Source organism: Cryptotermes secundus, unplaced genomic scaffold (genome assembly GCF_002891405.2).
Source record: "Cryptotermes secundus unplaced genomic scaffold, Csec_1.0 scaffold568, whole genome shotgun sequence".
Classification (NCBI taxonomy): domain Eukaryota; kingdom Metazoa; phylum Arthropoda; class Insecta; order Blattodea; family Kalotermitidae; genus Cryptotermes; species Cryptotermes secundus.
Genome location: NW_019725423.1, coordinates 405,815 through 433,723, shown reverse-complemented (window position 1 = coordinate 433,723; position 27,909 = coordinate 405,815). Strand labels below are relative to the sequence as shown.

The 27,909-nt window shown below is 41.9% G+C and overlaps 2 protein-coding genes across 2 annotated transcripts in view; one reads left to right on the top strand and one right to left on the bottom strand.

Moving 5' to 3' along the window:
- Positions 1–22,598, bottom strand: part of LOC111863372 (protein C-ets-1) — a 492,047-nt gene extending 469,449 nt beyond the window's left edge. The window contains exon 1 of the mRNA XM_023849636.2: positions 22,404–22,598. The gene's annotated coding sequence lies outside the window, so the exon portion shown is untranslated. The remainder of the gene's footprint in view (positions 1–22,403) is intronic.
- Positions 22,599–22,780: 182 nt separating this feature from the next.
- On the top strand, positions 22,781–25,864 carry LOC111863383 (ATP synthase-coupling factor 6, mitochondrial). Its single transcript, XM_023849652.2, has 4 exons — positions 22,781–22,883; positions 23,273–23,425; positions 24,233–24,369; positions 25,721–25,864. Exons 2-4 carry the CDS (start codon positions 23,274–23,276, stop codon positions 25,753–25,755), a joined length of 324 nt encoding a protein of 107 aa, XP_023705420.1. The 5' UTR covers positions 22,781–22,883; position 23,273; the 3' UTR covers positions 25,756–25,864.
- Positions 25,865–27,909: the final 2,045 nt, after the last annotated feature.

Genomic DNA, 27,909 nt, shown 5'->3' with positions numbered 1-27,909 from the left:
GGCTACCGTGACCGGTGAGTTAACATAAATACCATATGGAAAAACATAGTAACTCCAACCGACGCTAACAGAGACACTGATCTAGAAGTAAACACTGAGAAAACTATGTATATGTTGACGTCTCGTCATAGCAGAATGCAGCACAAAATTATGACATAAAGATAAGGTAGCTAACATGTTCTTTGATGATGTGGCAAAGGTCCAACATGTGAGCCAGCAATGAATCAAAATTGTATTAATGAGGAAATTAAAAACATAATAAATTCGGGTTCGGAACCTCTCGCCTAAAAACGTAACAATTACAATATATAAAACTAAATATTTGCCTGTAGTTTTGTATGGGTGTGACACTTGGTCTCTGGCATTAAGGGAAGAACACACAGACTGAAGGCATTTGAGAACAGTTCTGAGGAGAATATGTGGACCATAGGGGGCTGGGGAAAACTAAGTAATGAGGGGCTTCATAAATTGCACTTCTTCGCTAAATATAATTATCACGGCAAGGAGGATGTAGCATACTTGGGGGAGAAGCATTTTGGTGAGAAAACCACAAGGAAAGTGACCTCTACAAGACATATGTAGGTGGGAGGATAATATTAAAATAGATGTTGGAAAACTAGGATGGGGTGGTAAGGATTAGGTTCATCTAGAACACGACAGAGACCAATGGCGAGCTAATATGAACACGGAAATGAACCTTCGGGTTCCACGCATGTCGTGAAATTCGTCAGTAGCTGAGCGACTGGCGACTTCTTAAAGAGGGCCTCGGCTCCTTGCAGTTCCTATCGTCCATTCCCGATATTGCTGACATCGTGACTATTAAACCATGTGACCTACCCAAAGGTTCCATAGGTCTGATATGCAAAGCAATGGCATGCTGTCGCGTCAAGGCCCATTACGCTATGAAACTTCAGTTCTCCACGGAACAGATATGACGGAATATGAAAGAACGAGGAGATGAGAACTGAATTTTGGTTGGGAAATCTAAGGCAAGAAACCGGTTGGTAGGAGACACTGAAGGGAGGATAACATTAAAAAAAACTACTAGCGTCTCACAAAGGAGTTTGCTCTATGGAGTTGGTTCTGAGTGAGGCCGTGAATAGCTCAGGCGATTAGTCGCCTGCTTTCTACGAGCACTTCGGTTTCCCCTGCCAATTCTCATTCCCACGACTACTTCACACTCATCATCCATCATCCGTGACTGAGACAATAGGCCAAATAGTGGCCGCCGTACCAAGTGAACTCAGTATCACCCCACCCAAAAAAAATTAAAAATTAAAATGAGTCCTGAGTGACATGGGTTCGAATGACATTCATGTATTCACTACTGACTTATATTTATACAGTTGCATTTGTTCTCAGCAAATGTGACTCCAATCAGAAGATGTTTCCGTGATTTTGGGTCCCGTCTTTTAATTCAAGGGGATTACTAGAACAATATGCAATGTGATTCTAATTTCCAAATTAGATATATATATGGCCTACAATTTTCAAATCGGAAACAACAAAATAAAACTGCTTACGGAATATGAAAGTGTAAAGAAAATTAAATTCGCATAGTGGGGGGTTGAGTCCAGTTGGGTCCACTCGGCACGTCGGCCACTGATTGGCCTACTGTACCTTCCCCGGGTAATTATGATGATGGAGAATTTGGTGGAATGAAGATTGGTAGGGGAAACCGAAGTACTCGGAGAAAACATGCCCCAGCGCCACTTTGTCCACCACAAATCCCACTTGACCAGACCCGGGCTTGAACCCGGGCCGCCCCGGTGGGAAGCCAGCGACTAACCGCTTGAGCTATGGCGTGGCCATACATGAAAGTGTAACTCAGTGTTTTCTTATGTTCGCCGAATTGATGTCTGGGAGAAAGTATGACATCATACATCAAGATGGCAACCGTTCAAGAGAATGCAATGTGCGTAGTTTTGTTCCTTTTTTTCCGAAAAAAAAATCCGACAATAATTTAGAATTACCCTGTAGAACCATCCACGGCTCGGGAAGCACGGGAGAATTAAGGCGTATACGGCTACTAGAGTCGCTACAAGGCTCAGGCTCAGGCTCAGGAGTATTTATTCTGCGAAGCGAGGCTGCACGATGCCTTTTCCTCTTTGACAATCGGTTGTGACGGAATAAAAACTGCAAAGTGAATGTTATTGAAAGTGGGAGTCGTAATCACAAAAGACTGATAACCCACAGTTCAAGGAGCAAAGATAACAGCGAATAGGTGAGTATAAGGAGAGGAAAGGGTCTGATTCCATTTGAGCCCAGAAGGCAACAGGAACAGCAGAGAATGGAAACGCGATGCACACAGTCCAGGGGCCGCCTGGTTATATCAGAGTTCATACAAGCGCATTCAAATGACTCGCAGAGCACAGCTTCCCAGCAGGGTGTTGCGAAGACTGGGTTACAAGGTCTGGTGTCCTTGACCTGCCTCCAGATGACCCTTGCCGCGAGCTGTTAGTCATTCCGTAAAACAGGTGCTGCTGGATTATGAGTGGACTCGTGAAAGTTAGTGGAGTCCGCCGCCATTACCCCTGCGGAGCCGTTACTCGGAGACACGCTCCATGTAGATTAATTTGTGGTTTCGTTAAATATCTTTAAAACTGATTTCCAACACCCGGACCAAAGCTGACTAATTCCGTGACAATTAATGGCTTTATTTAAGTTGCATAAGTTATAAAGGCATCTATCGAGAAATGATTAGGTCTATGAAGAGCTAGGGAGCATGTGGGCACAAACAGACATGGCCTATTTTAAGGCATTACCTTGCATTTGCCTAGAGCAGGGGTCTCCAAACTTTTCGAACCGCGGGCCACATTAGGTAATTCAGCACTTTCAACGGGCCGGATAAAATGAGAAATTATTAACTCTAGATATATGAGTTTTATTGAAAGCACAGAATTTCATAAACTAAATACAAAGTACGTGAGAATAAATTATCGTATATTAATGACAACAGAGTGTAGCAGCAAATGCTCATACTTTCATCACAAATTATAATAAAATTATTAATGTGAATGATGGAACTTTTTTGCATTCTTAAAATCTGATTAAACTGAGGTTCAAATTTTGAAAAGCTAATCACAAGTAACGACTTTAAATGTTCATTGGATAAATTTGCCCTGTATTTCGACTTGATGTACTTCATCTGGGAAAATATTTGTTCACACAGATATGTCGTCCCAAAAATGGAGATAAATTTACAAGCCGGCCGTCGTAGAATGGACTAAAGTTCCGGTAGCCTTATCAACATTCATCGCTACCAATTCTCGGAACAGTTAGAGCAAAACTGGGCATAAGTTGCCTTTAATACAAAAATGGTAATAAGTACAACACCGGCGGTGATGATGATGATGTGTTACAATTACACTGCACCACTGCAAGAAGTCTTGTGCACAAGACGGCTAGTAACGAACTGCTCGCGCTACCTACATTGCCACGAAGTGACACTGCCGATCGAGGCCGAACAAGTACGAAGAAATACCGCGCAGTATACGGTCCAGAATTAGTAAAATTGTGAATAATATGAATATGAATAATGTGAATAACATAATATGGAATATCAATATATTTTAAACACAATCTTAATTAATGAATTTGAAATCTATGAACAAGTATTTTTTTTTACCAGTACTCATTGGAAAATTAGTTCAACTGGCGTATTTCTGCGCAATTCTTTCGCAGGCCGTATAAAATCACATCGCGGGCCGGATGTGATCCGCGGGCCGTAGTTTGGAGACCATTGGCCTAGAGGAACTGAGAAAAATCATGTGAACCTCACTAAAAATAGCTGATCACATGGCCGGTATTTGAACTGAAGACCCCCCACATAACAAGCAAAACAAAATACAAACCAACTCCGTGGTTTTAGCCAGTAAGCGAACTATACCGCCACTTGTCGGCGAAGTTAGTGGTAACTTTAGCGGATAGAGGGTGTCGCGTGGTCAGCGCAACGAATCCCCACGGTAGTTAATTTTGGTTTTCTAGACCGGAGCGGCTATTTCCCTGAAATATCTCCTCAATTATCCTCACGAGGCTGCGTGGACCCCTTTCTAGACCCACTAATTCTCAGGAAATCTGGTGGCACCGGCAATCGAACCCGGACCTCTGGATCTGTAGCCAAGAGCTCTGACCACTAGACCACTGAGACGGTGGGCATGTGCGCTAACCTGTACACCGCGACATTCAATAAAAACTTAGAGGAATTAAGGACTGACAGAACAAACAAGGATGGAAGGTTAGAAGAGAAAAGAAAACAAGAAGTTCTGGGAAGAACTTATCTCCTACTTTCTTTTCAAGACATACTGGGTATCTTATACGACACGTACCGCATAGGAAACACCTCGTCTACTAGTTATATTGTTGCGTGTGTATTCGTTTCCGCGGGACCGTGTTTACCGACGCGTTTCCTACCAATGATAGCAGAGATACACAAAGAGCAAGGCTATTTCATAAGCCTCTTTTATTTTTTTTAAATAAGGAAAGTAGGTTATAAAGCAGGAAACACGGAAAGAAAGAAATTTTATTTCTATGATGGTATGTCATTGGTTTACAAAACTTAAATTTATGGCAGGGACTGGAGAGGGCAAACATGGCATATTTGTATCTCTAAATCTCACAAGGCCTACGATATAATGTTTGCTTGCATAGACTCCAGCTATTAACTCACGGAAACTTCCAGCCGTTTGCCTCTTGGTACACTCAACTGCGTACTTTCCGAATGCTAGATAACCAAAAACGATCCTGCGACATTTATTGTGCTCAGGTGCGATTACAAAACGATGAAAGTGTCTTTTGAACTTCTTTAATCTGGTTGCTTTAGTTTTGGCTCAAATTAGGAGATCTCACTAAGCAAATACCAGTACCTCGGCCGAAGCAGATATCGTGCACGGTCGGGATAGTTTGCATCAGATAATACAGCGAAGTGCAGGCACGCGCTGTTTACATAAAAGAATTCCCTGATTTGAAATACAGAAACAGCGAAGAAGCGTTTGTTTCAATCAAAACGCAGACTTTACCACTTCGATAAGATCGCTGAACGAGGGAACTGTGTGGGCTAGTACAGTTTACTTATTGTAGAATTAAAAAAAAAAAACAATATATTTCCGTTTCTGACAGGTCATCGTTTAACACACTAATTGCTCGCAGATAATAATACTGCACAGTCGATTCGACAAGTATTTATGACCCAATTCACAAGTTACATATTCACTACACTTCACTCGACACTTGGCAGTCTGATTGACAGCGTCGTAAAGTTAACTCCAAATACACAAATAAATTCAATGAGCAGTGAGAATGTTCTCTCTTCCGTTCATTAATTTTTCACTAGGCCATAAAGTATTCTGCACTCAAGAGCTCCGTCTGGAGGCGGGTTCAAATACCTCCACTGCAAGTCCCGCGAGTCGTAGGAGGCAACGAAAAGGGAACCCAGTGCCTGGGGGTGTAACTGGGCCGCCCTGTTCCTAGGGGATATAAATACGGGGACCTAGCCCTCTAGGTTGAGGGACCCTAGAATCTGAAACGGTAAAATATTGTCATGCGTCCCGAAAGACTCAGACCCGAGAATAACTGCGCTGACGAGGACCAGCAGCAATTGTGAACGACACATCCATCCTCTCCGTCAGAGAGGATGTTACGTAAAGACTATAACCGCAAGGGTTCAGTTGAAAAAAAAACAGGTCGTGGGTCTCAAGGGGCTTGGCGCCAAGACGAACCGACTGGCGGTAAATCGTCAGTCGTAAAGTAACTCTGAGATAATTTCGCATTGGTGTTCACCCTATACTTTCAGGTTGAGACAGAGTAGGTGGTTGAAATAATGTCATGGCTACAAGAGCGCCAGATTTTTCCTTCACCCAGTAGATCTTTGTGTCGACGGCAGACACTAGTTGCACATGTCTGAAACATTAGTGATGCGTGTTAGCGAGGGCTCAGCAGCATAAGCACGATGGAAGTTGTACGTTGCGTTGTTCCTGTTTATGCCTTAGAAGCTAACATCTACCGATCAAGTACACAAAAACTAGACACAGATTTTATTTTCCGCACTTGTGAAACGCTGTCGTTCGTATGTGACATTTGTACCATGTGAACGAATGCTAATCAGCAATGTTCCCTCTAAGCTGCGCGCGCACAGCCTCTTAGGGGCTATCGCACTCTCGCGCACGAGTCCCAGTCTCCCGCGCACTTTTATGGGTTTCGTATATACTCAATTTGATTTAATAAAAATAAAAGTGAAAAAGTAATTTTTAGCTTATAAATGTAATGTCTGTTAGGGACCTTTGTATTAAATCGCTCCCCACTCCCCGGGTTGCCCAAGCCAACCCAACTCAGAATGGCTTGCGCGCTTACAGTTCCGTCTTAGAGGGAACGTTGCTAATCAGGGAAATATCGTATATCTGTTTAGATTTCTCCAAGTTTCAAGAAAACAGAATACTTTCCACTTACCTATTATACCCGTTTCTTTGCTTTCAGCCATCTTTCTGAAAATAGCCATATTATATCCCATACGGGGTACAATAACGCCATTTCGCAACACAGTATTCTTTTATTAATATGTGGAATAAACATTAATTTTCTATTAATACACACACAAAAGTTACCTAAGGAATTAAAATATGCATTAAGACATGTAAAAACATACTGCGTCACCCTGAAAATAACTGACCCAGTAAGAAATGGCGTTATCGCGTCCGTTTGCCATCTGTATTGAGAACGGGCCTGAAAGAAAACAACAAACGGCGGGCAGAGATTTCGGCAGCAATACTTTGACTACATTTCTGAGTGTCATTCATAGTTCGATTCAAACTTATTCACAAGACCTCAGATTACCACGCCATTCTAAAACTGCCATTCCACTTCCTCCGAGAGACCTGCGAGGGAGGGAGAGAACGAACTAAAGAAAGACGAAGCACAGCCTCCCACTGCTTGCCAGCTGCTGCAAAGGGAGATGCAACGTTGCCATGCTACATCCATCCCCAACGGTCACTTTTTATATTTCAGCCTTGAGTGTTTCTTAAAACAATAAGGCACCATGGACGCTCATCTTCACATATGAAATTCAAAGACACTAAGGTCAAAAAGAGAAGCACCAGGAGATACAATATCTGCGAAACTTCTGATCTCTCCGTGGTGACGTCCACACAAAGAGTTGCAATATATACATTTTTTATGCAGATCGCGCCCTCAGTCGGAACTAAACTGTGAGAAGAGCGGATTTATACACAGCGCTGTTTAAAGTGTACCTACTTACTCATGGAGCTGAGCTCCTTGAGGAGCCGCCAATTCTGCAGCTACTCAAGAATTTCCCAGTGTTTTATGGAACCCGAAGGTTCATTACCGTGTTCACAAGAGCCCTCCACTGGTCCCTATCCTGAACCAGATCTATCCAATCCATACCATCCCATCCCATCTCTCTAAGATCAATTTTAATATTGTCCACCCACCTACACCTTGGTCTCTCTTTCCTTCTGGCTTTCCCACCAATAGCTGATTGAAGGGTATGGATTTTAATACAAAATTTAGTTTATCTAATGACATTTCAACAACTGCACAGGTTATATAGCGTAGAATGTCGTGAGTATTATGAATGATGAATTTCGTTGGATGTGGAGGGTCGTGGCCTACGTTAAGATCTCATTCTAGCATTCCTCTAATGAGACTGGGGACAAATTTCGGTCAGATCAGCCGGTCTCTTTAAGTTGAACACGAACCACGACTACACCGCATCACTCAGCACTTCAATTGAACTAGTATTCCTAATTAACTGCGTGCTCCGTATCACCATTCACACAGATTAGTACCGCAAAGACAATAAAAAAAACATACTAGATTTCACCGAACAGGTCGGTCTAGATGTATTCGGCAGGTGCTCGGTTTGAATCTCGACCAGAACACCGCCTATCCCGACAGGTTTTTCACGGTTTTCCTTAGTCTCTTCACGAAAATTCCGGGTTACCACATCGATTAGGACACAAACGCTTCTTCCAAGTCCTTGCTAACTCATCATTTGTCATCCCACCATCCGACGTTATATATAAGCGCCGTTAAAATGCCTACAAGAAACATTTCGCCCAAATACGATATCGGTCTATACAATTTTTAATTGCCGAAAATACCCAATATCGAGACATGCGACTGGATGAAATAAAGGGTCTTGACCGAGTGNTTTTCTCATAATTATCATGCTTACATTTTCAACTAGAACAGTTGGCCTTCTCCATTCATTCTTACTGTGTCTTTCCTTTAATGACGACATTCAGATACGATTTTGTAAGAAGAAAAAAAAAGTAAAGCTATCCCTGTAACAGGCCGTGAAGGCCCATAGGGTTGTGAGACGATGAGGGTCCCACATTTTCTAGACAATCGGCTCAAAGATGGCGGTAAGGTTGTCAGCCTTACGCGTCGGCCGCGCTTTACTCCCCAGGAAAATTATTTAATTAATTCCTGGTACTCATTTATGTTAGAGGCTCAGCCAACCCCAGGGCCATAGTGCGGCTGGAAGGTTGAGGTCAACTGAAAAAATCCAATGACCTCATCAGGACTAGAACCCGCGACCTTCCGGCTTGTAGCATAATGCCTCAACCAACCATGCTACCACGTGCCCCGATACGATTTTGTACTTTTTCATATACGTATAAGAAAATATTGTGATCGTGAAGAAATCCAGATCTAGATTTTGATGATTTACACGCTTTCGGTAGCAGCCCTGAATACAAAAACGTGGTTTATGAACTGGCATGTTCGTAGGGGCCTGAAGGGCCTAAAGGTTGACCGATTTTATTCATACTCCATATATACGTGTATGACTGCAGCCATCATAGGTCGGCGCCGACGAATGGGCCTAAAAGAGTACATGAGAAGTCTGTGCAATGTTTCTGACCCGATTTTGTACTTTAAATTTTAATTCTATTTTGATCGGTCGTCTGAAACACAGGTACCTTACTCAGTTAGTTCCATCCATTCCACACTATTATTATTATTATTATTATTTGTGAGATTACGTTATTTTGAGGCATTATGTACAAGGGCCATTTCGTTTTATTACCAGGCCTTCGCTTTTAGACGCTGCTGGTGTCAGAGTCATAGTCAGAAATATGGCACTTTAATATCTTTTATGGTTCGTTTTCAAGTAACGAATGTCCTTCTGTTGGCTGGGCAGAGGTCGCAATGAAATAGGTAACAATGTCAATAGGTTACTTTAACACGATTTTATCGCTAATTTGGTTAACCGGTATTCTCTTACCTTCAGTGCTATTATAAACTGGCACTTATCCTGCACCTACTGTGTAGTTGAGCGCCTTATTAAGTATTTATTTGTTTACTTCTGTATCGCTTTCCCCATGTCTTATTTGTCTGCTTGTGCTAACTCCGTAATTTGCTCCTGTAGCTATTGAATTAGCGCGTAAATATAATGAATTCAATTATTATTACTGGAAAGTCTTTGTTCACCAACTTCAGAAAGAAACTAGCACAACGAAAAAGCTATGCCTGAAATATTCTTCTCTGTCACTAAAAAGTACGGCAATTGCTGGCAGCAATTAAGAACGAAAAGTTATCCTATTGTGTTTAACCTGAAATCTGTTATCTGTAAGTGTAATACAAGATTCTCATAGCGGTGGTCATGAACAGTTCTGTCTTCTGAGATATAACGCCGTGTGTTCCGTTGAGTCAGTCGACGTTTCGGAGGCACATGTCGCCTTCACCTTCAAGGTGGAAGAATAAGCCAAGCAAGAAACTAATGTGAAGCAGGTAGCAGGCTGCTTGCTACCTACTTCCTGACTCAGATGAATCCAGTACATACCAAGCCATTCTACGTCTCTAAAATTCGTCTTTAATATTATCCTCCGACATACACGGTATGTCCAGGATCCGTTAGGACTATTTTTTTTTTAAATTTGCCCTACAAGGCAATCTGTTGGTGAGTTTTGGCGTTAAGATTCTTGAAGTTTCAGCTGTGGCTGTCTATAATTTCAAATCGCAAGCATTGCTGCATCATGTGTTCTGACCTTGACTGCAACAGTACTGTTCTGACGCTCGTCGGAAAATGGCGGTTGAACAGAGAGCCAACATCAAATTTTGTTTGAAGTTAGCAAAACAGTCGGTTGTTCCCAAAAGTTAAGTTGGCGATGAAAGGAGACCGTCACGAAACCATCCAGGACAAAGTGAATCTACCGCAGTTTAAATGCGATTCCACAAAAGGAGTAGTGACTGTTTTCGAAAACTTTTCAATCGATTCCAGCTATATATTGATTCAGAAGGAGACTATTTTAAATAAAAGAGCGAAATTTTGAAAATAATTCACGTCTTGTATTTTTAATGAACACAGTCCTAACAGAACCTGGACACACTGTGTACTTCAGGTCAAGTCATGTATAAGTGCGTCTGAATTTCCTACCGGGGTATGAATAGCGGAACTAAGACGAAAACAGAGACTATGATAGACGAAACGTCTACATCACCAACTGACGATGACGCATTCTCGTTCCCGTAGTAAATGGATTGTAGTACGTACTTCATTTCTACAGCGAAGGAGGGTAAGCTCGGTTCGGGTTGTATCACCAAGGGAAAAAAAAGTTCTTCTCTGCTTAAAAAGTGTAGGCATTTGAACAAACACGAGCGTTGTTCTCAATATTATAATTTGCAGTTTCGCTTTGTTATGTCAATGGCAGCCAGATGCGAGCCCCGCTTATTTCACCAAGACGGCGAAGGGACAGTGGGAACGAGGCAGCCACTGTCTTACTCATCACCAATTTATAGACAGCGGGAAACATTCAACAGGTTGTTTGAGGTTTACAAGGTGTACTGATTGTAGAGACACAAGGGGAGAAAGACAGACGGTATAATAATAAAGTGGAGACTGTCCATAGGACAAAGGTAAACACACCCTCCACTTCACACAGCAACAGAGCGAGGCCTCTTTTATACCTGAAATCTGCTACAATGTTTGTCACCGCAAGGCGATGCCCGGTGTAACGAAATGCATATTCTTCTCGAAATCTTTCACGTCGTGTCGGAGTACAGTACCTAGTATCTGATTGACCAGGGTCCGATTCCTGGCGAGGACAATTGCTTTAATTTTATTCATCACTTCCAAATAGCTTTGGGACATTACTCAGCCTCCTATTGGAATGGTATTTAGCTTTCCTTCCTGAGAGTAAAACAACCGGAACGCGAAGCTTACCACTCACATAATTTCGAGCCTTACTTCCACGTCTCTATGCAAACTGTGAGAATGACACAATTTCCAAATACACAATTTCGATTTTGAGACTGTCACTCAAGACTGTACATAGAAACACTTTCCTGCTTTGTTTCTTTATGAAGGTCAGCCAAACTTGTGGTGTATAAATACATAGGTCTAGGTCAACATTCCACAGTGAAACCAAATTCTTACAGCATGGATGACGAATGCAATGTGAACAGAAAAATACACAATTTTTGCACTGTACATTTATAAGACCAACACTTATTTTTAACCACTCATTGTGAATTTATGAGACCCGGGCTGAGTGAAATTAAATGTAAAAAGAAAAGGCAAAGCTATCTCTGCAATAGGCCATAAAGACACCCACATCTTCTAGCCAATCGGCTCACAGAAGGGGGTGGGTTGTCAGCCTTATGCGTTGGCCGCTCTTTAGCCCCCATGATTCCTGATACTCATTTCTGTTCCAGACTGAGTCGACCCCAGGGCCAAAGTACGGCTGGAAGGATTCAATCAATTTAAAAATCCAATGATCTAATCGGGAATCCAACCCCCGACCTTCCGGCTTCTAGCATTGTACCTCAACCAGCTACACTACCGCGTGCCCCATTACATGCTCGTATGGTCTATTACGTTTTAGTTTTACAAAAAACTGTGTTGTTCACGTTACTTAATGTGTTTCCCTTCCTGGTCGTTGCTAAATTCCGTCAGAAATGGGGGAATTTTTCCGTATGCTATCTTCTAATTATTGCTTATTATATTTGTGTGTTGTGTTCTGTTTGAACATGTTTATGTGTTATTTGTTGTCTTATAATTATAATTCAATTCAATTCATGTTTATTTACGTGCAATAACTTAACAGCACGGTGGCCAATTACAAAGTTAGCACGAGTATATACAGAAAAATAATTAAAACAAAATACAAATATGACAGAAATAAATCTGTGAGCATAAATCTAAAGAAGACTTAAATATATACATACATTTATGAATTATTATGAGTGTTGCTAATATTATTAGTAACTAAGATAAGACAACTGGGAGTGATAGCATNATAATAATAATAATAATGTGCCTACTGACATTGGTCAGTCACGTCCTCTGTCCCTAGGAGAGAGGACGAGACTATTTCCGATATTCAGTTCCTTCTTTCCTGCATCCCACACAGCGGTTACTGTGTTTACTCTTCAGTGTCAGTAAAATGACCTGCTTTTGACGTGGCAGACCTCCTTCGAATTGGCATGGCGATCACTTCCCGAAACCGTAATCCGATTACTGCCATGTTTCTCAGACATCTGACAAGTGTACCGCGTGCCGTTTCCTTCAGGAACGACGACAGATTACATCAACAGCAAATGGACTCTGTGACATTTCAGCGCAAGAAAGCAATTCAAATCTCTTAATACGGTATACGGACTCCATTCCAGGCACGGTTAAGAGATTTTCCTCTTCTCCATACCGGCTCGGCTCTGGGGCCCAACCAGCCACGTATCGACTAGTTACGGGAGTGCTTTCTTTTGTGGTAAAGCGGCCGGGACGTGAGGCTGACAGCTCAACTCCATCTAGTACCGCAGTCAAGAATACATGCAGCTATACCTCCACTCCTCTACATGTGTGGTGTGGTGCTTAATTAAGTAAAAAGACATTATAATAATTCATACCGGTAATTGTTTCATGGTTTGCGGTTATCAAGTTGTCCTGTACCTGAGAGGTATGTTATAGGCTTATAGCAAGAGTACATCACGGCAGCAGATGCAGCGAACTATGCAGCTTCACATTCCTGCAGCTTTATTATCAGGAAAAGGTCAGAGCTGTGGTATTGTTCGTCTAAATCACCTTTGAGGGTACAGCATATGACATAGGCACTCTTATGAAAGAACATTACTACGTGTTCAACAAAGATCTTTGGTATAGCGATTTTAGTTCCAACTGTATGTTGAAAATCCCCCCCAGAGGTGTCTCCACCTTGTCGTAGTGGTGGGGCTTCCGTGACTCTGTGACCTGGAGAGCTATACCAGCGGTAGGGTCACCCATGCCGGAAAGGTCAAAGGGTAGAGTCCAGACTAAGAGAGATATCCTATTCCTCCAGGTTGGGGGTTGGGCATGAGACTATCAACCTCATCCTGTATAATGAATTTTGTTCAGAAACCTAACAACCAGCCTCAGGTAAGTGGAACACACGGGAAACGAACGAAGCAAAGGACAAGGAACAATGATAATGTGATTCAATTTGGAATATGAGATGGCGAGACGATGTTGAGAGCTACCTGAAGAAGATAAAGGAGAAAGGATGGACAGAGAAGATGAGGAATAGAGAGCAGTGGAGACTGGTTGTAGAGGAGGCCAAGGCTTACCCAGGGCTGTAGCGCCGAGTGGTAAGTAGGTATGATTAAAATGTGCACATAATGTTTTAGACACAGCACTAGCCACACGGCCTACACATATCTTGCTCCTCTCCAAATACAATCCGTGGACAGTTGCCTCACTGAGCTACTTCGTTTCATGGTCTAAGGTTCGATGTCCATGATGATGTAATAACATCAAGGAAGATCATTTGGGGGGGTATATGCCAAGGACCCTGAGAGCTATACCAGCGGTAGCGTAGCTACTGGCAGNTGGTTTGAACGGCTGCTGTACTGCGATGTGGAAAGCAAATGGAAAAACTACCACATTATCACTTTTCCTGGATAGTCTCTTTCCAAAAACAGAGATACCATGTATGTGAAGATAGAGGGGCGGATAGAAGTGACAAGAAGACGAGGAAGAAGACGTAAGAAGATGCTGGATGACCTTGGGGACAGAAGAGGATACTGTCATTTGAAGGAGAAAGCTCTAGATCGCATTAAGTGGAGGAACTGTTTTGGAAGAATGTGGACCTGTCGTCTGACAGATTACTGATGAATGAATATAGCACGCATGGGTGAAAAACCCATACAAAAATTTAATCAGAAAATCTGAAAAGGCCACGTGAGATACCTAGCGTATGTGGGATGACTGGGTTTTACAGAAATAGGACGTAGAATTTATTGACTAGCAGAGTGACTATCAGTTTCTGCAGGAGGACTCTGCTCCATAGAGTTAGTGTAACGCTGTAGAACATAGACAATAATCGATAGAGTGCGTGGAGTACCCCGGAGACTCTACGCAATACAGCTCTGTTCATCTTATACACCTACATCATTGCGAAAAATACCTGCCAGGAACCTAAACCTGGCCTCGTTCAGCCCGTCACAATACCGACTGAACCATCCCAGCTCCCCACGTAAAATACACGGCTGTTTGGATATCTACATATTATATTAAAAGGTAAAGCTATCTCTGTAACAAGCCGTGAAGGCCCATAGGGTTTAAGACGTCGAGGCTCCCTCAGTTTCTTTAGACAGTCAGCTCAACAGATGGCGGTAAGGTTGTCAGCCTTACGCGCCGGCCGCCCTTTACCCACCCCTACCCCAGGAAGATTCCTGGTACTCATTTCTGTTAGAAGCTGAGTCGATCCCCGGCTGTAAGGATTAGGTAAACTGAAAAAAAAAATCCACCTCATTGGGACTCGTACCCTCAGCCTTCCGGCTTGTAGCTTAGTGCCTCAACCACCTACACTACCGAGTGCTCCTCTACATATTAATATTATATTAATCACTGACATTTACTATATAGCATAAAACACTGTGAACTACTCCGTTCAGCTAGTTTAGGGCGCTAATCACGACCCGAGGTTGCGCAAAGCTGACTTAGATGCGGTAAGAAAACTGATTGATGTTTAGGAAGAAATCTTTGGCTATCTTTTAAGGCTACTGTTCGGGAACTTGTCTGAAGGGGGCAAACAACCTGGATCTAAATAGCAGTTCTCCGCAAATTATATATCTTCCGTCTGAGACTGAGATCTGTTCGGTGAATTACCAGTGCTATTGGTGATACGGAATGAAGTGAAAAGACTGATCAAAAAGAAAATGCAACGGGATTCTGGGATATGAAGGAGCTCCAGTGTGGGAATGCAATCATGCTAAATTCGTTAAACACAAATTAATTTAAGCAGAACCCCGCAGTGTGTAATAAGGAATAGGGATTTCTTCCTTATATTGCTTTTATCATAGATATTCAGATAAAATTCGAAATTCACACCCATGTGTTTTCTTCCACAGAGATGCGCTTTATTTCAGCTGTGTACGAAGAATTAAACAAATTACTTACCAAGCGAATGACCCGGTCTATCGCCAAGCAAAAACTTATTTTTAAGAAAGAGTACAGAAGCCTGATCAACCACTTTGAGCCAGACAAGAAAAATGCTACCTACGGCTGGGTTCGAATCCCTACAGTTGCATCTGCTAATCACCGATGTCGTTAATAATGGATCCGGAACCCATCAATCTCCTACCCGGTGTACATCGAAAGAGCTTTTCAGTGGGAAAAAGTAGTTGGAGCGTGAGGCTATCCTCTCGTCTCAAATTCACTGCAGATATAATTCAATTGTCGACATTTACTTCCAAGTTCTAACATAATTTAATACATAAATTCTAACACCTAACTGTAAATTCATACAACTGGAGAAGTCAGTGATATGACCGAAGACAATTTTACTGAGCCCAAAGGTTCCCTGTTGTGTTAAAAAATCCAACTTCGACGTTCGCTTGGAGACATGAATATATTATTACATTTCTGTTGTGAAGAAAACTATGAGTATAACCAAAAAATAAAACTCAGAGGCTTTAGTCCGCAAGCAAACTACACCGACCGAGCGACCGCCGCTTGTCGGTGAAGTTAGTGCCAAATCTAGCGGATAGAGGGTGTCGCGTGGTCAGCGCAACGAATCCCCACGGCCGTTAATTTCGGTTTTCTAGACCAGAGCCACTACTTTTCCATTTAAGTAGCTACTCAATTATCCTTACGAGTTGAGTTGACCCCGTTCCAGACCCACTACTTCTCAGAAAATCTGAAAGCGCCGGAAATCGAACCCGGGACCTCTGGATCTGTATTCAGGGGCTCTGAACCAGAAAAATCAAATCTACAATGAGTTGGGAATGTAGCTTGCATGGCGGAGAGGAGGAATGCATGCAGGGTTTTATGGTAAAGTCTGAAGAAAACTGGCCAGTAGGAAATACGATACTAGACTTAGGTGGGAAGATAATATTAGAGAAATAGGATCAGGTGGTATGGACTGAATTCATCTTGCTCAGGTGGCCGGTGGCAGGCTCTACTGAAGACGGTGATAACCCTCAGGTTACACAAAATGAGCAACTGGTGGCTTCTCAAGGACGACTCAGCTTCATAGATTTACAAAAAAAATGTCCCTTAGAAATGGCGAATTGAAACTTTTGTAGCACCAAAAGGATGCGTTGAGAAGACACGCATTTTCCCACGAAAAGCAGGACCCTGTTGGTTGAATAACGGTCAGGTACGACTAACAGGATTAGAGGCCGTCTCCCTTTACACGATCCTTATCGCAACAACTAACTGTAGCAGGAGCATCTGCAAACAATGATTACTAACTGCCTGAACCACTTAAGGACATGACATGTACAGCATCACTTTGAGTGAGAGGGATTGGCATATCTCAATATCACGCAAGTCACCACTACTGACGCAAAGGCTATATAAGTTCCCGCTTCGTAATCGCACGCATCTGTGGCATTGAGACTATCGCTTACTAAAGGTAGATTTATTGATTCTGCATATATGAGTACTATCATCATGGTCATTCTTGCGTTGTAATTCTGTTTTATTTAGCTGCTGCGTTGTTAGACCGTGTTTAAAACATTTCTGAATGTACATCGTATTTCTGCACGCGGCAGCGTAGTTGGTTGAGACACTATGCTACAAGCCGGAAGGTCGCGGGATCGAATCCCGTTGAGGTCATTAGATTTGTTTTCTATTTACCTAATCCTTCCAGCCGCACTATGGCCCTGGGGTCGACTCAGCCTCTAACAGAAATGAGTACCAAGAATATTCCTGGGGGTAAAGGGCGGCCGGCGCGTAGGGCTGACAACCTTGCCACCATCTACGAGCAGATTGTCTAGAAAATGTGGGAGCCTCAACATCTCACAACCCCATGGATCTCAACAGCATGTTACAGGGATACTTTTACTTTATTTTACATCTATTTTGAGTACTGAATCTTGTGGAACAAAGGTCCTAAGTATTGTAAGAGGTATCCTGTATGGCGCTCCTAAGGATTCTCTTTGCAGGCTGCATAATTTGATACCTACTTTTTTATCTTTAGCGGGATGAGACTGAGGCCACTATTGCACCAGCCCCGGATGGTGGCGATTGTGGAGCAATTGGTGGAATGAAGATTGGCAGGGGATACCGAAGTACTCGGAGAAAACATGCCCCAGTGCCACTTTGTCCACCACAAATCCCACATGACCTGAGCTATGGCACGGCCCTGATTGCGACCTTAAGACATCTGTAAGTAATGTTGGGGTGAGGTCTGGAAGATGTTTCAGTTACATCTACTTATACTGGGTCCTGTGTCGAGCGTCTCTAGTAGCAGGGAAACGTCTGGCTACGTAGTAGTCACGATAGCTCAGCCGGTACAGCGACAGGCTGCGTACTGGGCGGCAAAGGCAGCGTTCAGACCGGTTCTGGGGTTCACCCAGCCTCCTATATAAGGTGTACCGTCCATTCCCTCCCGGGAGTAAACGGTCAGGTGCGTGATGCTGACCACTCATCTCAATCTAGGGATGAGGATAGGAATAGCGGAGCTATACCTCCACTCCCCCACACGTCCTCATGGCGTGGTGCTTAATAAATTAAGCGCAGGGACAACTTTACCATTTACAGTCTGGAGTTGCCAAATACCAGTCACCACAATTTACCTCTTATGGTAACTCTGTGCTTAATTAATTAAGCGCTAAGCCATGATCACGCATGGGGGGTCCTGTTGCTGAAATTATCATGATTCTGACGTATATAAACCCAAGTTTCCATATCTGCATTCATTCTTATGCCAACTCCACACACTACTTCCCTCTGTTCTGCTACTACAAATATCAAGTGACAATTAATGCCTCAATTCGTTAAACCACTGCCCTCTTAGGGGTTATAGGTCAGAAACTTCAACTGTGCTTATAACGCGAGTAGTAAAATCATTGGCCGATTACAGTGGCCGCGCGGTCTAAAGCATGAACTGTCTTGGCCCGCTTGAATACTGAAATCGTGGGTTCCAATCCCACTCGAGGCATGAATGTCTGTGTTTATGTTGTTCTGTGTGCAGGTGGAGATCTTGCAACGGCTGATCACCCATCCAAGGAGTCCTACCGACTGTGTACAAATAAAGAAACTCTGTGGCCTATAGTCCGCAAGCGAACTATACCGACCGAGTGACCGCCGCTTGTCGGCGAAGTTACTGCCAACTACTGCGGATAGAGGGTGTCGCGTGGTCAGCGCAACTGATCCCCACGGCCGCTAATCTCGGTTTTCTAGACCGGAACCGCTATTTCCTTGAAATAGCTCCTTAGTTATCCTCATGAGGCTGATTGGACCCCGTTTGAGACCCACTGCTTCTCAGAAAATCTGGTAGCGCCGGGAATTAAGCCCGAGACCTCTGGATCTCTAGCCAGGACCTCTGACCACTATACCACAGAGGCGGTCACAGACTGTGTACAGATTAAGAAACTGAAAAAGAGGCCAAGGTCCACAGGGGCTGTACAACCACTGACTGACAGACAGACAGACACAGTACAGTAGATATCCCAGCAGTTAATAGCCATGCCAAGAAGACTTACGGGGCAGTGAAGGTATAGCTTCACCATTCTTACCCTCGGCAAGGGATGAGGTGTTTGGTCACTTTCATCCTCCAGCCGCTTTACTCCGCGGGGAAACAATCCCACCCCCAGGGACCCATTGCAGAAGCGGATGGGTGAGCCCCAGAGCTGATCTGGATGCTATTAGAAAAATCTCACGCCTCTGCCGAGAAGCGAACCCCGATTCGTCGGTCACCCGGCCGGTAGCACAGTCGCTTTCTGCTTAACTATCCCAGCTTCCACAACGTCAGTGGTACCTATCAGCCGTCAAGACGTCCGTGTTTACCAGTATTAGGACTGGAAAGTAAAGCTATTCCTGTAACAGGCCGTGGAGGCCCATAGGGTTGTGAGACGTTCAGGTTCCCACATATTCTAGACAATCGGCTGAAAGATGGCAGTGAGGTTGTCAGCCTTACGCACCGGCAGCCCTTTACCCTCAGGAAGATTCCTGGTACTCATTTCTTTTAGAGGCTGAGTCGACGCCAGGGCCATAGTGTGGCTGGAAAGATTAGGTCAATTGAAAAAATCCAATGACCTCAACGGGATTCGATCCCGAGACTTTCCGGCTTGTAGCATAGTGCCTCAACCAACTACGCTACCGCGTGCCTCATTAGGACTGTGAACAAATAATTGTTTTTCAATATTTCCCTATTCATTGCATCATCATCATCATCATCATCATAGTTCTTAATGGTTGATGTGACTGCACTACTTGAAATATTATTGTCCAAATGGTACAAGCTGACTTGTTTGATCTATTGTTTGTATTTGTTTTGTTTATCTACTTTCTAGTGCTTACTTTATAATTGGCCTTTGGCTGCAGGGTAAGTGTAAGCAAAGAATTGTCTGAATGGAATTGCTGTTGCTTCGGGGTACTCAAAACTGCACACCTTGCGTAAGAGGAGGTACCACCTTGATACGCTCTTCTTATTAAAGTTCATCTTGTTTTTAGATGCTTTCCTCTTTTAGGAACTGTTCGTCTGCGAGTTCCTCTCCCGAATATGTAAGCTCTTCAAACAAGAACCCTCCTGCTCGACGCGCTTCAGATGATAATGCTGTTTGTACGGACTATGACGTATTTGGAACCAAACCTGTTTCTGCGAATCATATTTTAAGATGGTACTTTCTTAATGTATTAAAATATTAAATTGTATTTAATATGTAGTACGTATATATATATTCTTTTTTATAGCACACTGGCTCGCGTGATTGCACTTACTGAATTCTCATTATTGTCAAAATGATACATGTTGCTTTGTTTTGTTTTTCGTTTATGGGTAGGTGTTTCTTTGTTCTTTATTTTTGCTCGTTCTCACTCTACATTTGGCCTTTGGGCCGATAAGTAATCACGTGAAAACATAAATAATTTATTATTATTATTATTATTGAGGCACGCGGTGGTGTAGTTGGTTGAGGCACCATGCTACAAGTCGGAAGGTCACGGGTTCGATTCCCGATGCCATTGGATTTTTCAGTTGATCTAATCCTTCCAGCCGCACTACGGCTCTGGGGTCGACTCAGCCTCTTAACAGAAATGAGCACCAGAAATCTTCCTGGGAGTTAAGGGCGGCCGGAGCGTAAGGCTGACCTCACCGCCATCCGTGAGCCGATTATCCAGAAATTATTATTATTGTTGTTGGGGTACGCGGTAGTGTAGTTGGTTGAGGCACCATGCTACTAGCCGGAAGGTCACGGGTTCGATTCCCGATGGCATTGGATTTTTCAATTGACCTAATCCTTCCAGCCGCACTACGGCTCTGCCTCTAACAGAAATGGGCACCAGAAATCTTCCTGGGGGTTAAGGGCGGACGGAGAGTAAGGCTGACCTCACCGCCATCCGTGAGCCGATTATCCAGAAAATTATCCACGTACTTTGTATGCAAAAGTTGCCGAACTTATGAACGTTAGTTGTAGTGAAAATGAGGTTCCTTAAATGAAAAATAGTAAAAACTACCATGCATCCTTGAAAAGGAAATTCGTAAATCGAATTCTAGTAAAACGAGGGTTACCTATTACATACTTTCAGTACAAAGCACACGTGACATCGAGTTTAATAATTACGTTGTGCTTCAGTCCCTAAAGACTTCTGGAAATTTTCCGCCGTTCACTACTCATAAACTTTGATTTCGCACATTATCTGCCTTGCGGTCCGCATTACCTTTCATTCCCCCCCCCCTTCCCTAGTATTATTTTGTTTCTTTCACACGCGCATCAGACCAGCATTATGTATATTCATTCATAAATTCCTTTCAATTATAATTCATATTATAACACATATTCTTACTTATGTCTTAAGACAATTTATCACCACATTTAACATCTTATCTTTTCAGGTTTCCTGTAAGTTATTTTTAGTACTATTACACACTTCTACACATTTTCACACACTTCTACATGTACTTATTTCCTATTATCTCGGTGTTAAGTCATTGTCTTATTTTATATACTTGGCACTTTACATGCACATAAGCCTTCTCCGTGTTGATAGGTATTAATCAGTTATCTTTCCATGCGTTGATCTCGTGTATACTTTCCTTTGGGCAGAAGAGAGACGGCACGTGCTGGCATCACAATTTAGTCAAACAAGGCTTCCTAAAGTTTCCTATCAACAGTCTTCATACAGGTAATAAGAATTTCTCCACAGTGCGCTAAGTTGTGGCTCCAAACCACTCCAGGTATAGGAAGCCTTAGCCCGTTATCTTGTCTGGGTATCTTAAAACAAGTCTCATCGTGGTATTTCGTTCACTCCAGGCCAATTATATCCGCAGCTTTAATCATTTGGCTCTACTGCTCACGGCGTCTGGAACCTGCGTCTACTTCATAACATTCATGATGCACTACCCGCATGCCCAATCGTGAAGTCGAATTGGTAAGGTGTATTGGACGGACTTGGCTCAATGCGCCAAACTGTCTACGTTGGTTAAGAAATCTACCACCGCCACATGATGCTCCAAAATACTATTATTCCAAACATTAGTCCCCCTTTCAAAATGCAAAGCGCAAGAATTACAATTCTTAAGATGCGTGAATCAAACGGAGAAGGAATTCCATGGGCGACTGTTTCAAAATATACCCGCGCATTTGGTCTGTCAAATTTGACATAGTGAAGAACGACGCACTGTAGTGCATCGCAATGAGTCACCAATTGGGCATATTAAATTCGACGAAACTGCAGTATTATCTTATTATGCCAGAAGAAAACATTTGTGATAGGGCCCTTGACATTGGTCATTTGCTTACAAAGAACGTTACTTCTTTCTGTTGCACAATATCTGATAATACCACCCATAATCCCTGTAAAGTAACGCGTTTATACGTCTCCTGCCCAGTGTATGTCGCATAACAGTGAGAAACATCTCCATGTAACAATTTCAAATTGGAATTCTCTCCCACCGCACTCATAATATACTCTGTTACAAAAACATGTAACAATATAATTGTATATACTGCTTCTTGGTACTCACCAGGCCAATTTGTATATTTAAAGCCAAGCAAACGTTGTTCTCACTCTTGCTGTTCAAATTATGTACAAATGTACAACTTCTGATACGGCTATAAACAGAACTACAGCAAATGCACACACACACGCTCGCAATAGTAATCTTCACAACATAAAGCCATAAGATTATGGCTGCCGAAACCAATGAATGAATGAATGAAAACATGGCATACGATTGGTCAAACGTCCCATGCTGCTTGTGACGTATGAATGGAGCTAGTTTGGGAAGATGGGTAAAATTAAAATCAATTGTTAATCACATTACACGTTTGGAAATATAATTTCAGATGTTATTCAGAAATCGTAATTTTTGTTTCACAATTACACTTAATCTGTTGACTTTAGAACAACTTGAAAATGAAAGTAGGCATCGTTTGTAGAATGTATTTCCAACTTCCTTCCGCCATATTGGATTCAGCAGCTGATTGGAAGAGAACAGAGCAAGGTGAAACATTTTCACAAAATAATGAATATGAGTAATTTTTCTGCACTTATTGCATTGCGCCTAGTCATATACATACCATGCTTTAGTAATATTGTCATTTGGCCATTATAATATGATTATTAGATACGTATCCATAGAATTTGAAGTGGATTTTCAGTCACGAATTTCACTTTTTGTAGACATGGATGCTAATTTATTGAATATCTCTACAAAGCCAAATCATGCGTCAAGTTGTAATCTACTGAAAATCCTGCAAATTTAGTTGCGCACTGAATGTAAAAATGGTGCTTAGAATAACTAGTACTGTAGACTACGCTTAAACAAAAATTGTGAACGCCCTTTCGAAAACTTTGGATGAGTTCATTACAAAGAAAATTTGTGTATTGTAGGATGCTGGTTTCTCACCTTTGTGCAAATGGGAAGCAGGTTCATGTAATCCTGAGGCGCAATATTGGAGTATGTGCTCCAGTCTTACAAAAAGCAACAGACCCAATTCAGCAACTCTTTGTTGATAAGGTCCGCGAGTATGCCAAAAAAAGCAGGTAAATGAAGTTATACACATATTAATAAAGCGGGGTCATGTACATTAGAATAAAGGTATTGAGTCTAACTTCCATCTGTAACTGCTAAGTTTATGTGGTCCAAGGAGCATCTTATGGATTCCCACTGACTTCATATGGACTTTTGCCACCATATCTAGACCAGTTCCAAGTCACCAATGTTTTTTTTCCCTACATCCTGGCTATGTCCTTGGTAGTAAAGCTGCTAGAATGCGAACCTCACTGTACACTCCATCTTCATTGTGTGGTGCTCTAGAACAGGGATATTGTCCATTGTCTGAGATTTTGTTCTCAAAATCACAACAATTTAGAAACTGTTTGTTCCAAATGTTAGGTGTAAGAGGGGGAGTTCCTAGTTCCTGGTCCAATGACTGAGACTAGCTGTCTTTAACAGGCCCAATGAAATAATAACTGTCATCCCACATTCACGATAACCAGAGCAGAAGTAATTTCTTGGAGTTTGAAAAAACTCTGTGGACAGAGTTCAAAATAATAGAACAAGCTAAGGTTACACACCATCTTCAGAACTGCCTTTCAAGATGTCTCGGGCTTATGAATTTCCAGTTGTTGAGTTAATCTGCATTGTTGTAGAGTTCAACAAGTTTTGTATGATTCCCTCTCCACCCTATTTTTGAATGTAGAGGACATAAAGAAAGGATGGAAGAGAAGGAAAGACATTTTTATTGCCAACTAGTGTCCATGGTAATTTGTCTTGCTCAGTCTTTATACAGTTACTGTTTATCACAGGTTGGCTCTGGTAACTATACATTTTTTCACATGTTGTTCTAGTGCCGCAGGAGGAAAGCTTGTTGAGCCAACACCTGAAATTGAACGAGAGTTGGCTACAGAATTAGAAAAGGTAGCAAAACAATACGGTGGAGGCGAAGGTGTTGACATGACACAGTTCCCAGCATTTAAGTTTAAAGGTAAATATGGGAGAATTTAGTTCTGTGTTATTGGCTACAAATATCATTTAGAATCACTGTCTACCATTCCTGCATCAGTCATTAGTTGCATCATTTCACATTAACTCCTAGTATCTGATTTCCGATACTTTTTCCAAGGGGGGAAAATATCACTAACAAATTACTCGTACATTATGACATGTCTTATACTGTTCTCAGTGTTACACATAAGCACCGAAATGAGAGTTTGAATGCCTTTGTAAAACAGTGAGTACTGTAGAACTAGATTCCTGTGTTTTCAGTCTCTTTAAGTTAAAGAAAACGACGAGGGACACATCCACTTCTGATTTATGCTGCTGATGTTAATTTTATTGGGCATAACATTAACAAAGTACAGAAAATAATACACAAGCTGTTAGATGCTAGTGGGGAGGTGGTCTCCAAGTGAACACAGACTTGTATGTTCATGTCTTACCAAGAGAATGCAGGACAAAGTGGGGAAAAGTTGCGATAATGCAAACGATAGTAACAGACCAAAATTATGTTGACAAGGAAATTAAGACCATGTCAATTTGGGAGAATGCTTCATAACACAGAGTTCAGAATTAGTTTTCCCATCTAGCCTATAATTTTGTGTGTCAGACTTGGTCTCTTATATGAATATAGGTTGAAGAGATTCATAGTGTGTATGTTTCAACAAAGGTTATTAGAGTGATACAGAGGAGAATGAGATAAGAAAGACATATAGCATGCATGAGGGCAATGAGAAATGTATACAAACTGTTAGTAAAGCTGAAGGGAAGAAGTGACTTACAAGATCTAGGCATAGATGGGAGAATATATTAAAACTGATCATAAAGACTCTGACTTTTACAAAGTCAGGGAATATCTTGATTAGGCATGTGACTGCTAGCTTCTCAAGGACTCAACCCAAAACCTTCTGTTATGAAGATCAAAGCAGCAGATTTCTCTGAAATGTGTGTACCTAATTTTTGTATTTTAATTTGTAGGGTACACTGGCCATTATTGAGCCTGTTGTACCAGCCCCAGATGATTGGAATGAGAATTAGTAGGGGAGACCAAATTATTTAGTGAAAACCTGCCCCAATCCCACTTTATCCACCACAGATCCCACATGACCTGACCTGAGCCACCATTGTGGAGTGTTGGTACCTATCTGCCAAACTGCACATCATTATATCCCAGAAAACCATAATCTTCAAACCACTAGTTGAAACCTAAACCTCACCAGGGACTTTAGTTGCTAGTTTTCACGCATAAAGCACTGTTCAGATTGCTTTCACCCACTTCATCAAATGTGTCATTTTATAAAAGGTCATATACTGTACAGCCTTCTTTTTGTCTGTTTCAGAACCAGAGGTTGATCCTATTAATCTGGAAAAGTAATTAAAACAAGTGTATATGTGTTATTTGCCAAAGTAGTTGTTGCTTTGCTTCTTTATGTATAAAGAAAAGTTAATTTATAATAAAATGTAATATCTGCACGAACAGTTTATATCCATATTTATGTTGTATGGTATGGGTATAAAGCGCCACGCATTCTCATCTTTTACATTAGATTCGAGATAGGTGACAAAATTTTGTTGCCACCCACTTTTTTATTTGCGGGCAAATGACCCTTAATACATTTTAATCAGAAGTTTTGTGGGCCTCTCAGCCATTCTGCACACTTAAAGAGAAGAATCCCAATTCTTCTTTCTAGAAACAGATTTAGTCATTTCCTATAGCTTGGCCAGTCAGTAAACAAAAGCCATGTTTACAGACTGATCATAAATGAATACAGTTTTTGGTCTGTTTAGTGAACACTGCTGTAACTACAGCTTGTGATCTATGAGCAAACTGTAGCTTATTCAAAAAGAGCCTTGGTAACAAAGAATAATGAGAGTGCCTTGTATAAATCCCAGCATCCAAAAATGATAAACTATGATTATTGGTAGATTCTAAAGGGTTCTCACGATGGTGTATAACACTCAGTAATTCTGGGTATGATTACAGGCCCAGAAATATGGTTCCTTAAGATATTTGTTTTCACATATGAATCTTGTACTCTGACTACCTCTTTAGCAGCAGTAACTTCAAACTCTTACATAGCTCAATGTGTTATGAAGCCGAAAGCAGATCCAATGAGAAGATAAAAGTAGAACAGAATGAGTGCTTTTTCTCCGGGAGTAAAGCGACCAGGGCATGAAGCTGACCACTCACTTCCAGCTAGTGCCAAGGTCAAGAAAATGTTGATCTATACATCCACTTCCCCATACGCCTCGATGGAATAGTACTTAATTAATTAAGCACAGGGGCCATTTCACATAAACTTCTGTCTCAAATACAACTTATCTTGTTCTGCTTTTTATCACTACATGTTTCGGCCATATACAGCCATCATCAGGTGCACATCTACCTTGCCAAAATTGTTTCACTGTTCTGGTCTAGAAAACCCAGATTAACGGCCATGGGGATCTGTTATTCCGACCACACGACACCCTCTGTCTGCTATAACTTTGACGACAAACTGTGGTCAGTATAGTTTGCTTGCAGACTAAAACCACGGAGTTTGTTTTGTATGTAAAAATTACATATCATGTGTGAACGCAATATTCATTAATTAAAATATGGACTTAGAATTAAAACTTCTTAAATGTTATTCTTCATTGTTACCAGCCAGCTTTAATTGTAATATTATCTGGAGAGAGGGATTAGCTCTACTGACTGGACCCAACCGAGTAGGTTTCACCTGAAGATGGAGACAGAATCCAGTCTCTGGAACATTATGTTTTAAATAAAAACAGAACGATGGATAATGTCCAGAAACATAATATTTGTATTAGAGTACACATAGTTTTTCATTTTCATGTTTTCAGTTCTTTCCTTAAGAGTGTTTCTTAATTGTTTCTTCACCCTTCATAGTAAGAAATAAAAGTAAATGGTGAATTCCCTCTCCTTATTCATGCTTCATGTCTGGGAGACGTATAAGGGAGTGTAGGTGTAGCTCCACACATTTCCACTAGCCAGAGGTGAACAGTCAGCTTCAGATCCCATCTGCTTAATCCCTGAGCAAAGAGTATCTGGTTCCCACAGAATCAGTTCAGGTGGGATCCTCAATTGGTATGAACATACTGGCAAAGAAGAAAATCTCTGACCCAGCTGGAAATCAGTCATCCAGCCTCTGATGGAAGTAAATGGTAAGCTTCACACCCTGTCAGCTCAGCCCTCAGACAAAGAGCCTTGGTTCCAAAGGCAGGGAACAGATTTGCCCCAGAACTGGTGTGAACACGGAGAACAGAGAAATTGCTGCTGCTGGTAGGAACTGAAACCCAGGCATACAACCTGCAGCCAGTCACTATACTGACTGAGCTAGAACAACTCAAATCATGAAACAAAGGGTTATATTATTAAATAATACAGTATTTTAAAATACAGTAGAACTTGGTTATAACGTCATCAAAGGGACCTAAAAATAGTGTCGTTATAAACGAATGTCGTAACCGAAATGGGCACTTCCACAGTAGCCTTATGTTAGTCACGTAAAAATCTACCAAAAAC